Below are 15,985 nucleotides of genomic sequence, written 5' to 3' on the forward strand. Positions count from 1 at the left end.
CAAACAGCGAAAAACCCCGCCGCGCCGCAATTCGGCTCCGGGACTGGCTTGGCGGTGGCGGGAAAAAGGGGAGGAATTCCTCCCCTTCTTCCCGCCGCTGCCAAGCCAAAGCGGGCCTCCCTCCGCGCCCGCTGCCGCTTCGGCTTCCTCGGGTTCCCCGAGGAAGCGCCGTCCCATGCCGGAGGTGTGCGGCAAGGCTGCCGGGGGGGGGGAGCGCTTCTCTCCCCCGCCGCCTCACCGCGCACCTCCGGCATGAGACTGGGCTTCGGAGCGGCGGTTGGCGGAGCGGCAGTTGGCTGTTCCCTGTGTCCCGAGAGCACGGGTCCAATCCCTGTGTCCCTGGTTGTCCCTCCGTCCAATCCCTGTGTCTCTGGGGGACATGCGCAGTACCCCAGGGACACACGGGACATCTGGACGCAGGGACAACATGGACATTATTATATAGGATAGAGTCTCAGGCAACAGAGAAAGGGTAGGAAAGGGAGCCTTTATTACTCAGGGCTTGATCTTGAGGGGGTTCGTGTTGGTGCGATACTAGAGTGGTGTTGTAGGATCAAATGGGGTCCCCTTGAGGGCATTAGTGCCAATCTTGATTCCCAAATGAAGCCTCGTTTGGGTGCCCCCCCCTATAAAATTCCCTAACACCGGCGGAGCTGAACTTAGTGCAATTTTTGGAGCTTCCGACCCGCGTCTGTCCTTCCTAAAAGGCTGCGCATTTTAGGGGCAATTTTCCTTAACAACAACAACAAAAAACACAGTTGGCATTGCAAAAATCCCAAACAACTGGGACAGGCACCAATTAGAACCCCCCCCCCCCCGTTTTTGCAGACAAGAACTGTTTCACTTTTTGTTAATTAAATGCAATTTACCAGAGATTTCTTTATTTTTAAAATAAAAATTAAAAGGCCAAAAAACAAAACAAAGACACATTTAAACAAAGAAGCAAGATAAGGGTGGCTTTCCTCTGTTTAGGGTTCACATCTTGTCATGGGGCAGGGCGCCTGTGCCTTGAAGAGCCCCCATAACTGGCAAAAATCAAAAGATTGAGATGAAGCAGTGATAATGTCTAGACCCCTTGATTTTCTCTCCTCCCACCTCTGGCATTGGATCAATGTATTGTATCTTCTTTTTAACATTTTGAGGAACTGCCAATCACCTTTCCTGTAACTTGAATCCACTGCTTTGGGTTCTACCTTCTGGAGCAGGAGAAAAAAATGCTTGTTCCATCTTCCTTGTGACGATATTTATTTCAAAGCACAACCACCAAAGGAATCCTCGAACTCTGCATTTATTTATTTTTGCCAATGAAGGGTCCTAAAACCTTGGAAACTGTAAGTCCAGCCTGAAAGATGCTTCACCCCTTTGCCTAGCTGTTACACAATGTTATAAGAAAAACTTCCCCCCTTTCCTTTATGAGGTATCCAAGAGCCTATATAGAGTCCTTCTAAGGTTCCCTGTCGGTAGCAGAAAACAGAGGCCAATCAGAGTATATTGAAAAGCAAAGCGGCTAGTAAGCTTGATCTTTATTTAAGGAACTGTTGCAACAGGGTTCCCACTCACCACACGCAGGAGGGAGGAGAACCCTGAACAATGGTGCACAAACCCCTATATAGCCTTTTGAAATTGCCCACGCTGTAGCCCAAGACCACCCCCCAAAACATCATACATACATCACAGAAGGATGCGGTCGCCAGCAGAAGTCCTGCCTGCCGGGACACCTGATAATGGTCACTGATTGCATGACCTGGGCAGCCTGCCCATTCTTTTGTGATGGTTAATACTTTAGTTCCCGAGTCCAGCTCACAGGCTCACCCTATTCATACACAAGTATGCCCTTCAAGACAGGTTTTGTAAGCAAAAACACAAAGGGAAGGCTTTCCCCATTTGCCTCCCTTACTGCAGAGGAATATTTGAGGTCATTGGGAGAGTCAAAATGGCTTCAGGATTGCTCTCCTGTACTATTTCAGACACATGGTTCATATATTTAGATATGTGTGCATTTGTGAGTATTTATTCTGTTTTTGAGCAGGAGGCGAATGTATGCTGGAGATGTGGAGGGAATAATGGTGATATATTCCACATGTGGTGGGCATGTAGGCATATTAAGATCTTTTGGGGTAAAATTTATGATGAATTAAAAAGGATGCTGGGAATAACTTTTTTAAAAAAGACCAGAGATTTTCCTTTTGAGCATATTGGATAAGGATGTTCTAAAGCAGGCATCCCCAAACTGCGGCCCTCCAGATATTTTGGCCTACAACTCCCATGATCCCTAGCTAACAGGACCAGTGGTCGGGGAAGATGGGAATTGTAGTCCGAAACATCTGGAGGGGCAAAGTTTGGGGATGCCTGTTCTAAAGCAATTGAGAGAAGTACTCCGATATGCAACAGCTGCAGCCAGAATCCTTGTGGCACAAGGATGGAAAGAACAGGAGGTTCCAAAAATTATGGATTGGCAAATTAAAATACAGGAATATGCAGAGATGGCCCAATTGACAAATAGTCTTCAAGGAAAACCAAACAAAAATTTAATGAAATATGAGGATACAAGAAGTACATTCAAAAATATTGTGACCTACTAACAACTAGGCCAGCTTTCGAGTAACAAAAGAAATGAGTTGGGAAAATTAAGGATGCAAAATGATGTCAGAGTGTAACAGAGAAGAAATATGAAAAAAGAGTATTGATTTATGTACATCCGTGGTCAGAAGTATACTGCACAAGGAATTGACAGGAAGTCTCTTTTCTTTTTTCTCAATTTTTCATTATTATTATTATTATTATTATTATTATTATCTTGATCTTATTTAACAAATATTGCGATACATTAAGGGTTTATGTTATAGGAAGATACCATTGAATAAAAAATAACAATTAATTAGAAATTAAAATACATGAATGTTGTTTATGTATTTTGGATTATGGAAAATGTACTAGATAAAATGAAAATTAAATAAAAATGAATTTAAAAAATATATTCTGTTTTTGAGACCTTAAAATTCTTGTAACAGCAACCACTGAGAAGGTTCCAGAATGCTACCTACAGTGGTACCTCGGTTTACGAACAGCCCTGTTAACGAACTATTCAGTTTATGAACTCCGCAAAACCGGAAGTTTACCTTGGTCTACGAATGGAAGCCAAACGGTGGAAGGGCACCGGCAGTGGGAGGTCTCAGGGAAAGTGCGCCTTGGTTTAAGAACGGTTTCGGTTTAAGAACAGACTTCAGGAACGGATTAAGTTCATAAACTGAGGTACCACTGTACTTAGGGTGGTGGGTTTTGGTGGGGCTTGCCCTGCTCATCACCCTCCCCCCCAGATTTTTTCAACACTTTAGATTGACTCCCAACCCCAAGTGGAAGAAGGGGCGGATTTTCTCCCCCAAGAATGACCCTGCAAAGAAAGTGAAGAGACATTCGTTGGCATCTGCATCAAAAAATTCCACCAGGCCCCCTTCGTAATCCAGGGACACCCGGATCTTCCTGGGCAGTTGCTTTATGGTCACGAAGACCGGCTCAGGGCAGCTCAAAGCCAGGAGCTGAAAAGGTGAGGACTCGCCAAACTGCTTCTTCAGAGCCCATACCCCCTCATTCGGATTAAGCTTAAACGGACCCTTCCTCCTGACCGAGTCTTTGGCAACACCGAGAGCCCACATGGCTTTCTCTACCGTCTCAATCTCCACCTCCCAGCAAGGCCTCCCCAAAGTGAATCCCTCGCGGCCCAGCACAAAGGGCATCCAGTCAAATCTCTCCGGGTTGTCGGGCAGATCCTGCTTCTTTTCTGCCCTTCTCACACTCTTCAGGTCCTCAGAGATGAGGAGCTTTGGGGATGCAGTTTCCGGATCCAGAGTCACACTCACTGCGTGACAGACAGACAGAAAGAGAGACAGAGAGAGGACAGGCGATGGTACCGTAGACACCATGCCAGTCTGATCTGCATTGAATCGGATTTATTTTACAGGCGGAAACGTTTTGATTGTTGAGGTTATTTTCAGTCACCTCGAGATGTTTCACAGGTGAATAAACAGGTAAGGTCAAGAACTTCCTGACAGTAAGAGCTGTTCGGCAGTGGAATTTGCTACCAAGGAGTGTGGTGGAGTCTCCTTCTTTGGGGGTCTTTAAGCAGAGGTTTGACAGGCATATGTCAAGAATGCTTTGATGGTGTTTCCTGCTCGGCAGGGGGTTGGACTGGATGGCCCTTGTGGTCTCTTCCAACTCTATGATTCTATGATTCTAAGAGCCTGCCTGCTGATTTGAAGTGATGGCAGAGTTGAGTTCACACTTAGGGCTCTACCCCGCTGCTGTTCTCATGCACATGCCAGCCCTTCTGCACTCCCCCCAAATCAACCCCAACTCGCCCCCAGCCTAGATACTTCCGACTGAATTCCCCAAAAGGTTGGCCTAGTCCAGGGGTCAGCAAACTTTTTCAGCAGGGGGCCGGTCCACTGTCCCTCAGACCTTGGGGGGCGGGGCCGGACTATATTTTGAAAAAAATATATGAACGAATTCCTATGCCCCACAAATAACCCAGAGATGCATTATAAATAAAAAGACACATTCTACTCATGTAAAAACATGCTGATTCCCGGATCACCCGAGGGCCGGATTTAGGAGGCGATTGGGCCGCATCCGGCCCCCGGGCCTTAGTTTGGGAACCTCTGTCAGTTGCAAAATGTCATCTGATCATCACATCGTTGAACAAGGGGCTTTTGTCCACATACCATGTTGTCCTTCTTATTTTGATTATGCATTTTGTGGTTTTATATTTTGATTTTATTCTGTGTACCGCCCTGAGATTCAATAAATGTTGTTGTTGTTGTTGTTGTTGTTGTTGTTGTTGTTGTTGTTGTTGTTGTTGTTGATACTGATTGTTGATAACAACAACAACCCAATCCCCTCAAAAGTTTCCCGTATCAATGTGGGGCACATGCTTTAAAGATAATTTACCTTTGTTCAGGGCTTGCTTCAGAGAATCTGTTAAGAAGAGGAAAGAGTAACAAATTTAAATATCACAATTGAAAAAGAACACAACCCTCTCAAACCAAGTGGATCTTCGGGGGGAATTGCTAGAGGGTTTCCCCTCAGAGTAACTATTTATTCAGCAATTGTCCTGTTTTGCTTGCAGAAAGCTTATGAAGTTGTTAGACTACCCCTGGTTTCTACTGAGAGTGGCAATGAGCCACCCATTTCATGGCTTTTTGGGTGTATAGAAGCCTTCCCGTTTCAGTCATTCACTCTGCACCTACCAATTCCTAAACTGCAAAAAGTTATAGAATTGTAGAGTTGGAAGGGACCTCGGGGGTCATCTAGTCCAACCCCCTGCAATGCAGGAATCTTTTGCCCAGCATGGGACTCAAACTCACAACCCTGAGATTGCTCAATCAGTAGAGCATGAGACTCTTAATGACAGTTATTTTTAAGTGGGTTTCTTACACCAGAACAATAGAGCACTTTAATCCGCCGAAAAGGCACCAGTATACAGTATTGCAAACCAATTCCATTGCATACCAGAACTTTAGGTTAGCACATTTATGGGGGATTGCATTACACAGACAAATCAGGATGACAGCTTGCAGTCATTTAACCATCCTCATAAAAACAAATCTGAACGAAGGCTCAATAAAGATCTGATGCAATCTAACCTCTGTGGAAGCTTTGTTCATGAAAATTAGGAGGAATGTTCGATTCATAGGTCATCTGGAGGACTCTTGATGCAAAAACCAAAACTTCTGCTTTGCGATTGACAGTCTAGAGCAGGTATCCCCAAACTCGGCCCTTCAGCTGTTTTGGGACTACAATTCCCATCATCCCTGACCACTGGTCCTGTAAGCTAGGGATTATGGGAGTTGTAGGCCAAAAACATCTGGTCAAGTTTGGGGGTGCCTGGTCTAGGGGCACCTAATGTGGTATAATGGTTAGATTGTAGGTTTGGGATCTGGGAGATGAGGGTTCGAATCCCCCCACTCAGCCATGAGGCCGACTGGGCGAACTTGGGCCAGTCGTTGTCTCATAGCCTAGCCTACCTCACAGGGCTGTTGTGAGGATGAATCCTGGCCACCTTTGTCCTGTGCTTGAAGGGGGTGGTGCAGCCAAGCACCACCCCCTTCAACACTACCAGACTGAAGGGGAGTTGGGTAAAAGATCCATATTGATAGAGAGAAAAATTTAAGCCATGGGGAAGCAAAGCACAGCAGCAGCTTGTTTGTTTTTTTGATGCAGCATTCCTGCCTCTTAAAAGAACCACCAAGAACCACCAATAGGGAAGGGACACGTCATGATAAGGTTTCTTACTTCCCTTGAACCCATCCTAGAACTGGCGCATACTCTTGAGACCTGTTGCCTCCATTTCCCTCCTTAAGGTACCCAAATTACCTCGAGAGCTCTCCAAAGCCTCTTCTAAAGCAGAGTTTTTCTGCGACGCAAACCTGAGCGCCTCTTCCATCTTGGAAGAAAGGTCCGTCACGTTCCCTACTGAGTTCTTCTCATTCCTGGAAGGGAATATGGTCAAGGAATAAGGAAGAATCATAGAGTTGGAAGAGACCACAAGGGCCATCCAGTCCAACCCCCTGCCAAGCAGGAAACACCATCAAAGCATTCTTGACATATGGCTGTCAAGCCTCTGCTTAAAGACCTCCAAAGAAGGAGACTCCACCACACTTCTTGGCAGCAAATTCCACTGTTGAACAGCTCTTACTGTCAGGAAGTTCTTCCTAATGTTTAGGTGGAATCTTCTTTCTTGTAGTTTGAATCCATTGCTCCGTGTCCGCTTCTCTGGAGCAGCAGAAAACAACCTTTCACCCTCCTCTATATGACATCCTTTTATATATTTGAACATGGCTATCATATCACCCCTTAACCTTCTCTTCTCCAGGCTAAACATACCCAGCTCCCTAAGCCGTTCTTCATAAGGCATTGTTTCCAATCCTTTGACCATTTTGGTTGCCCTCCTCTGGACACGTTCCAGCTTGTCAGTATCCTTCTTGAACTGTGGTGCCCAGAACTGGACACAGTACTCCAGGTGAGGTCTGACCAGAGCAGAATACAGTGGTGCTATTACTTCCCTTGATCTAGACGCTAAAGTCCTATTGAGAGATATATAGATATGTACAGTGCTTTTTTTTCCTTTAAAAATGTTTAGGGGTACTCTCATTTTCCTACTCATATTGAAATACTGCCTGTCAATGAGGCCAAACTTAGATTCACAAAATGTTTAGAGGTATGCGCACCCCTGCGTCCCCCCTCCAGGAAAAAAGCACGGGATATATATCTATTTAATGAACAGTTGATTGCACCGAACAGACTTTCTAACCCAGGCTTCCTCAGCCTCGGCCCTCCAGATGTTTTGAGACTACAATTCCCACCATCCCAGACCACTGGTCCTGCTAGCTAGGGATCATGGGAGTTGTAGGCCAAAAACATCATCTGGAGGGCCGAGGTTGAGGAAGCCTGTTTTAACCCTATTTCCCAGATACCTGGGGCAGAAGCTGAAAGAGAAAGGGGAGTGGGAAAGAGGAGGAGAAAAGGAGAGCAGCGCCAATTCCACATTAATTCTCCCCCAGTTCACAAATAGCACTTGCTTTCTCATGCACTCCTATGGGGCTTACCTTCCAAGTCCCGGACTGCAGAATCCGGGACTGGCAGCCCTGTGACACCGGAAGTTGCATCGACGCAACTTCTGGTGTCGCTCTGCCCATCAATGGGCACCAAAAATGGCCGCCGCCGACACCGGAAGACGCATCTATGCACTTCCGGGCATACGTAGATGCAACTTTTGAAGCCGGCGGCGGCCATTTTTGGTGCCCATAGAAGGGCAAATTAGAAAGAAAAAAAATGGCCGCTGGCAAGAGAAAATAACGGAGAAAAACGGGAGACGAAGTGATACAGGGGACCACCGGGAAAAGGTAAGTAAAAACGGGGGTTTCCCAGGGAAAACGGGGTACTTGGCAGCTATGCTATGGGGTCGAGGCTCAACCCCCTGAAAAGCAGGGAAAGAAGGAAAGGAAGTGTGAATGGCAGAAGATGATAGAATTTATGGAACTGGCAGAGCTAACCGGGAGACTCCGAGACCAGAGGGAAGAAGCAGTGGAAGAAGATTGGAAAAAATTTAAAGTGTATATAAGAAATAAACATATTATTGGAAAGAATTAATAGAAGTTTAGGAGGTACAGAGAGGTTGTAGAAATTAAAAAAATGTTTAGATAAATATTGATATTGAGGTGTAGTTATAGATAAATAGTAAGTGTGAGATTTTGTGTTATGATATAAGATAAGATTAGAATAAGAATAGTTATATGGTAAACAAGGTATAAGAATAAGATTTAGAAATTACTAAAGAGGATTTACAATGTAACGAAGTTGGAAGGGACATGAGGAAGTCATCGATATTAGAACAGATATAAGTTGAAGTTTTGGATTTTTTGTTTTTCTTTTTTCTTGTTTTTTTTGTATTTTGTACTTTTTGTATTCTGTATGTTTCCGCTTTTGTGTCTTTGTTTGTTACAAAATAATAAATATATTGGGGGGGAGGGAGAAGGAAAGGAAGTGGTGGAAGAGCCACGGTACCTGCTCAAAGTACTTCTGATGTCCTGAAATAGAAAGAGAGGGGAAAAGGTGTCAGTTGCACAAGACAAAACAAGCCCTGGGCTTCTTTTTGTGCCAGGGGAATTCCTTTGGCCTTTCCATTCCTTGACTGCATAAAACAAAAGGCCCGTGCCTTCTTTCTGCCCAGCTGGCACCTTTGTGTTGAGTCTCACCTGCAAGAATTCACTCGCAGGCTGCAGGCTCCTCTCCTCCAGCTCCACAATCCGCTCATTGAGTTGCGAAATCTCCTCAGAGAGTTTGGAGAGGTTCTCTTCCTGCCACCTCCCCATCTCTTTCTCCACATCTTCCAGCTGGCCGAGCCACAGGTTCAGTTTCTCCTCAAGGAACTCCTGCATCATCTCAAAGGCAATTCTGATCTTCTGCTTCTCCATTTCTAACCCCGCCTACGGGAGGGAAGCAGGCGGAGTGGGGGAAATACAAAGAAATTTGGAAAGGGGCAAAGGGAGTCGAGGAGCTTCAGTCAAAGGATGCTGACTATTCAGAATAAAGCTCTTTCGTAAGCTGTAGATCAGGCATCCCCAAACTGCGGCCTTCCAGATGTTTTGGCCTACAATTCCCATGATCCCTAGCTAACAGGACCAGTGGTCAGGGATGATGGGAATTGTAGTCCAAAATATCTGGAGGGCCGAAGTTTGGGGATGTCTGCTGTAGATCAGCGTTTCCCAAACTTGGGTCTCCAGCTGTTTTTGGACTACAACTCCTATCATCCCTCACTAGCAAGACCAGTGGTCATGGTGATGGGAATTGTAGTCCGAAAACATCTGGAGATCTCAGTCTGGGAAACACTGCTGTAGATTAAGGAAATGGGGCATTTTGCCCAATTTCGAAGGTAAAAAGGTAAAGGACCCCTGGACGGTTGAGTCCAGTCAAAGGCGACTATGGGGTTGCAGCGCTCATTTTGCTTGCAGGCCAAGGGAGCCGGCGTTTGTCCACAGACAGCTTTCCAGGTCATGTGGCCAGCATGACTAAACCGCTTCTGGTACAACGGGACACCGTGATGGAAACCAGAGCGCATGGAAACGCCATTTACCTTCCCGCTGCAGCGGTACTTATTTATCTACTTGCACTTTGACGTGCTTTTGAACTGCTAGGTTGGCAGGAGCTGGGACTGAGCAACAGGAGCTCACCCCCGTCACGGGGATTCGAACTGCCGACCTTCTGATCGGCAAGCCCAAGAGGCTCAGTGGTTGAGACCACAGTGCCACCCGCGTCCCGCCCAGATTTCTAAACACATTCCAACAGGTACAAACAGGGACCATCCCCTGTGGTAGTTTATTACTCATCCTCCGGTTCATTCCATTCATCAGTCGTGCAACAGCAGCTGTGTTCTGGGTGACCAACAAGCTGCCATTTCGGGGAGAAAACACACAAGTGATTTGAATCAAAATAAAAAATAAAAAAAATTCCTTCCAGTAGCACCTTAGAGACCAACTAAGTTTGTCATTGGTATGAGCTTTCGTGTGCATGCACACTTCTTCAGTGATTTGAGTGTGAGTGTAAACCGGGATGCATACGTGACAAATCCGTTTCCTGTCCATGTTCTTGAAAAGGATAAGAAGCAGCTCAGCTGGGCATTCTGGAAAGCAATCAAATGGCTCCACCCACCCCCAATGACTGAACATCCTAGTCTAAGGAATCATAGAGTTGGAAGAGACACAAGGGCCATCCAGTCCAACCCCCTGCCAAGCAGGAAACACCATCAAAGCATTCTTGACATATGGCTGTCAAGCCTCTGCTTAAAGACCTCTAAAGAAGGAGACTCCACCACACACCTTGGTAGCAAATTCCACTGCCGAACAGCTCTTACTGTCAGGAAGTTCTTCCTAATGTTTAGGTGGAATCTTCTTTCTTGAAGTTTGAATCCATTGCTCCGTGTCCGCTTCTCTGGAGCAGCAGAAAACAATCTTTCTCCCTCCTCCATATGACATCCTTTCATATATTTGAACATGGCTATCATATCATCCCTTAACCTTCTCTTCTCCAGGCTAAACATACCCAGCTCCCTAAGCCGTTCCTCATAAGGCATCGTTTCCAGGCCTTTGACCATTTTGTTGCCCTCTTCTGGACACGTTCCAGCTTGTCAGTTTCCTTCTTGAACTGTGGTGCCCAGAACTGGACACAGTACTCCAGGTGAGGTCTGACCAGAGCAGAATACAGTGGTACTATTACTTCCCTTGATCTAGATGCTATACTCCTATTGATGCAACCCAGAATTGCATTGGCTTTTTTAGCTGTTAAGGAGTCCATAGCCTCCACAGAACAACACCTACAGGTGAAACTCGGCAAATTAGAATATCGTCGAAAAGTGCATTTATTTCAGTAATGCAACTTAAAAGGTGAAGCCAATATATGAGATAGATGCATGACATGCAAAGCAAGATATGTCAAGCCTTTATTGGTTGTAATTGTAATTATTTGTCTTTAGGCGGGTCAGTTATAAATGGAATGTAATTAATGAAATGTAATAGCGAAGTTTATTTTTGTATTATTGTAACTATTTGTTTTATTACTGTGGAATTTCCAAAAGAAAGCATTTGTAAAAATTCAATAATAATAATAATAATAATAAATAGTAAGTTGTGTTACTGAAATAAATGCACTTTTCGACAATATTCTAATTTGCCGAGTTTCACCTGTATACAGGCCAACACACAGGAGGCTATTTTTCTTTAGTGACGGGGTGGCCTGGGGAGTCCTAATGCGTGATCTGCAAGAACAAATACCTACCACACACTCCTGCCTTCTCAACTCTTCGGCTAAATTCTGCTCCACAAGTTTCTCTCTCTCATCCTTCAGAGTCTCTAGGCGGGCCTTGATTTGCTCCTTAAAAATATAAAAGAGTTTTGCGACATTCAGAGGTCAGTCCACCTGATGCCGGGGGGCGGGGCGGGGGGGCGGAATACACGTCTGATCAGAGAATGATGGACTAGGGTAGAATCATAGCATCGTAGAATTGAGTTGGGAGGGACCATGAGGATCATCTAGTCCAACCCCCTGCGATGCAGGAATCTTTTGCTCAACATGGGGCTCGAACACATGACCCAGAGATTAAGTGTCTCATGCCAACTGAGCTATCTTCAAGGTAGCTAACTTTTTGCTCTCTGGATGTTGCTAAACTCATTTGACCATGCTGGCTGGGGCTGGCGAGAGCTGGGCTGTATACACACACACACACACACACACACAATATTCAAAGCACATTTCCCTTCCAAAAGGATTTTGGATTCTTTGGGTGAAGTGGCGTGATTTAAACCTATGGTGTCTGACAACATCTGGAAGATATCACATTAGCTAACCCTTGCCTTTTATGATTTATGATTTAATGGCCATTTAAATGTGTTTGTGGGGGAGGGGTTTTTTTGTTTTGCTTTCAGGCATTTATTTTGTGCTTTTATTCTGTATTTCTGTATTTTGAACTGCCCTGATATCTTTGAGGGAAGGTCGGTATATAAATTAATTAATTAATTAATTAATAATAATAATGGTTAATGTATTTATTATTTATTGCATTTTTATTCCACCTTCTTTTCCAAAGAAACTCTAGCTGGCATACGTGGTTCTCCCCATCCTCCTCATTTAATCTCCACTACATCCTCCCTTTCCCATTTATGCCCTCCCCATTCCTCCCAAAAGCAGCTCTTAAGGTTTTTGGGGAACCCCCTCACCGTCTTCATGAGTGCTAGTTTGACCGACAAATTGGCAGCCCAGGGATCTTGGCTCAAATCAGGAGGGGTGCAGATTATTATCATTTTGTCTTTGCTCCCTGCAGAAACTGGAGCTGGGTTCCTATTCTGGCATTCTGCATAGCTTAGGGGGGAAAGGTCAAACCAAAACCAATGCAAAAAAAGTCCCGCCCACCAAGAGGCACACACACCACAAACACGCCATGACCACTGGTCTTTCTGGTTGCCCCCCCTCCCCTCCAGGCATCACTGGGATCCCCTTTCTCCCCCCCCTTTAGAAAAAGAGTGTTTTAGTAGGCAGCCAGAAAGCAAATCTCCAACGGCCCTGCCCTCTTCCTTGGAAGGCCCCCTGTGCCCAGGTTATTTCGGAGAAGGGGAATTAAAAGGCTTGGCAGCTGGAAGTCAGCGCCACAGTTCCCAGGGCATCCTGCCATTTTAAAAACCAAGAGGCACAGGGCCCTGTGGGCGGGTGCCAACAGGAGGCACAGGGCCAACAGACAGCATAGGAAACCCCTACAGTTGTTCTTGGCATCTGTCTGCCTCGAGAGACAATGGAGTGTGCCTGGAGAATCACAACCACAATGCCTGCTGCAGCTACAGAAACCAGTGACTCACAGCTGTCCTCCCGCGTTGTTTTTGCTGCGTTTGCCCCACCGACTTGATCTTTCTGGGGCGCAAGTCGCGCAACCCTACCCAAAAAGAAAGCAAGAGATTGTGCCCTCCTCCACCCGAGCTTCCACACTGTATGTCGACTGTCCCCCACTCCACGCGCTTGATGATCCCATATAGATCAGGCGCACGTCTCAGAGGCGCGCCGTTTGACAGCGATTAGTTTGGGTTGCGTCTTATATATTTCTGGCAATGCTTTCTTTTCATTTTCCACGTTTGATTTTTCATGGCAATAGGTTCCTTTGTCCCACGACGTCGGTGTTTGACAATGCCAGTTTGAAATATATATACAGTATATTTTTAAGGGTATGTGCGCGCGCAAGTAAGTGTGAGCCTCGTTGCGCGGCGCGTAAAAGCGCGCGGCGCCGTCCCTGCAGATATCCACTCACCGCCGTGACTTCCCTACCTGGTACTCTTGGGAAGCCTCTTCCATGGGACACACGCGGTGTTCGCGGTGCTCCTTGGACCTGTCGCACACCACGCAGATGGGCGCTTCATCGTCCTTGCAGAAGAGCTTCAGCGGCTCTTGGTGCGCCTGGCACATCCGCCACTGCCCCACGCCTGGTGCGCGCCTTCCTCCACCTTCTCCCTCCTGGAGTTTCTTGAGCAGCTCCGCGACGTTGGCCAGTTGCCGGTTGGGCTTGAAGTTCCTGGGCTGCACGGCTTCTTTGCACTCCGGGCAGCAGGAGGGAGAGTCGGGGCCGGATCCTTCCCAGAGACCCGCCAGGCAAGCGCGGCAAAAGTTGTGCCCGCAGTCCAGAGTCACCGGGTCTCTGAAGTAGTCCTGGCAGACGGAGCACGTCGCTTCATCGCAGAGCCCTTGCACGGCCGCCATGATAGCTGCGTCTCCCTGGAGAGTCCTAAGAGACACCCTCTTTTTAAGTTTCGTTTCTCTTTTCCAAGACTGCCTGGGCGTGTCATTGCGGTTAAATCCCTGGGGAAAGCTCAGGAGGATCCTGCGAGATTAAGCTGCACGGTGGAAGCTGGAGGAGCCCCATTTCAGAGCAGCAGGAGTGTGCATGCACACGAAAGCGCCTCATACCAATGCCAAACTTAGTTGGTCTCTAAGGTGCTACTTGAAGGATTTTTTAATATTTTGTTTCGACTTAAAAATAAAGAGAGCCTTAAAATATCAATGACTTCCCCCCTTCTCTTTCCACGTTTCATTTTGCATAGCCTAAATCCCTGCATATTTTACATAAACTTAACCATTCAGCATTCCATTATTTCATCCATCAAAACTTATTTACACTGTTGAATTTATCTTAATGCTGCCAATGTTTTCAAGTGATACACAATTCGCCCCATATAGTCAATAAACATTTTCCAATCTTCTCTAAATGTATGTTCTTTTTAATAATAATATAATAATAAATTTTTATTTATACCCCGCCCTCCCCAGTCAAAACCGGGCTCAGGGCAGCTCACACCAATAAAATTACAATAAAACATATTCTAATTCTTATTCTATGTGTTAGGTCCGCAAGCTGCACATATTCCATCAGTTTAAGTTGCCATTCTTCTTTAGTCAGGACCTCACTCATTTTCCATTTTGAGGCTAACAAAATGGGCAGCAGTAGTCGCATATATAAATAACCTTTTTTGACAGCTGAGAATTTCCATCTGAACAATCCCCAACAAAAAGAACTCTGGGTTGTTGTTGTTTTGAAAACATTTTTTCTGATTCGTTATATTGATATTTTAAGGTTATTTACATGAATATTTTAAAATGTAAAATAGAAAAAATAAGCATATATATATGAATAAAAATAGAGTAGGGTTTTTAATATATTTATTTATAATAAACAGTATAATAACAGAGGTCAAAGGAAAGGGGGGGAAAGTTCAGAAAAGGACCGTCAAAATGATCAAGAGGATCACTGGTCAGTCGCCATCTCTTAGCCTAGCCTACCTCACAGGGTTGTGAAGATGAAATGGGGAGGAAGAGAACTGTGTACACCACCTTTTGATCCTTGGAAGGCTAAGGTGGTGTAATAAATAAATAAAATAAGGAAGGCTGCAACGTTTGGGACTTTTAAGACAAAAGACACTCAAGAGGCAGCATGACAGAACTTTATAAAGTTTCCAAGCACAATTCAAAGTGTTGATGCTGACGTTTAAAGCCCTTAACAGCCTCGGCCCAGTATACCTGAAGGAGCGTCTCCACCCCCATCGTTTAGCCCAGACACTGAGGTCCAGCGCCGAGGGCCTTCTGGCGGTTGCCTCACTGCGAGAAGCCAAGTTACAGGGAACCAGGCAGAGGGCCTTCTCGGTAGTGGCGCCCGCCCTGTGGAACGCCCTCATATCAGATGTCAAGGAAATAAAAAACTGTCTGACTTTTAGAAGACATCTGAATGCAGTCCTGTTTAGGGAAGTTTTTAATGTTTGATGGTTTATCATGTTTTTAATATTCTGTTGGGAGCCGCACAGAGATGGGTGGGGTATAAGTATATTATTATTATTATTACTACGGTACTACTGTGAGAACAGGATTCTGGACTAGATGGGCCATTGGCGTGATCCAGCAGCCTCTTCTTATGTTCTTAAAACAAAAGTAAAATAGAATAGCCAGAACTAAACATATTAGAAAAAATTTCCATACCAAAATCAAACTCTATAAATTATAAATAACGCAAGGTTCCAAGTAACATGATGGAGCCCACGGCAATGAAAGGCATACAGCCCATTAATTCTTGTTTTGTCCGTATCTTCTTCTTCTTTTATATAATAACTTTTATTACCGTAAATCTTCTGCTTTATAATTACAAATAAACATTTTACAAACTTTAAAATATCCAGTGACTTCCCTTCTTTTCTTTCCATGGTTCATTTTACATATCCAAATCCCCGCATATTTTAGTATAACCATTCAAATCAATTTTCCACTTTTACATCCATCAAGAATTATTTACTCTGTTGAATTTATCTTAATGCTGCCAGTGTTTTCAGCTGTACAGAGTTATTGTCCATATACTCGATAAATGTTTTCTAATCTTATTTAAACATGTGTTCTTCTTGCCCTCTCGTTTTGTCCC

The 15,985-nt window shown here is 45.1% G+C and overlaps 1 protein-coding gene across 1 annotated transcript in view; it reads right to left on the reverse strand.

Annotated features, from left to right (window-relative positions):
- Window positions 1-13,986, reverse strand: part of LOC118077593 (E3 ubiquitin-protein ligase TRIM7) — a 31,060-nt gene extending 17,074 nt beyond the window's left edge. The window contains exons 1-8 of the mRNA XM_060270994.1: window positions 13,357-13,986; window positions 11,326-11,421; window positions 8,751-8,981; window positions 8,560-8,582; window positions 6,370-6,485; window positions 4,945-4,971; window positions 3,331-3,856; window positions 1,813-1,834 (exon numbers count right to left, since the gene is read on the reverse strand). Of these exons, the coding sequence (XP_060126977.1) occupies window positions 1,813-1,834; window positions 3,331-3,856; window positions 4,945-4,971; window positions 6,370-6,485; window positions 8,560-8,582; window positions 8,751-8,981; window positions 11,326-11,421; window positions 13,357-13,785 (1,470 nt within the window). The 5' untranslated portion in view covers window positions 13,786-13,986. The remainder of the gene's footprint in view (window positions 1-1,812; window positions 1,835-3,330; window positions 3,857-4,944; window positions 4,972-6,369; window positions 6,486-8,559; window positions 8,583-8,750; window positions 8,982-11,325; window positions 11,422-13,356) is intronic.
- Between the last annotated feature and the right edge of the window lie 1,999 nt (window positions 13,987-15,985).

The sequence above is a fragment of the Zootoca vivipara genome, chromosome 2, assembly GCF_963506605.1.
Source record: "Zootoca vivipara chromosome 2, rZooViv1.1, whole genome shotgun sequence".
Lineage (NCBI taxonomy): Eukaryota > Metazoa > Chordata > Lepidosauria > Squamata > Lacertidae > Zootoca > Zootoca vivipara.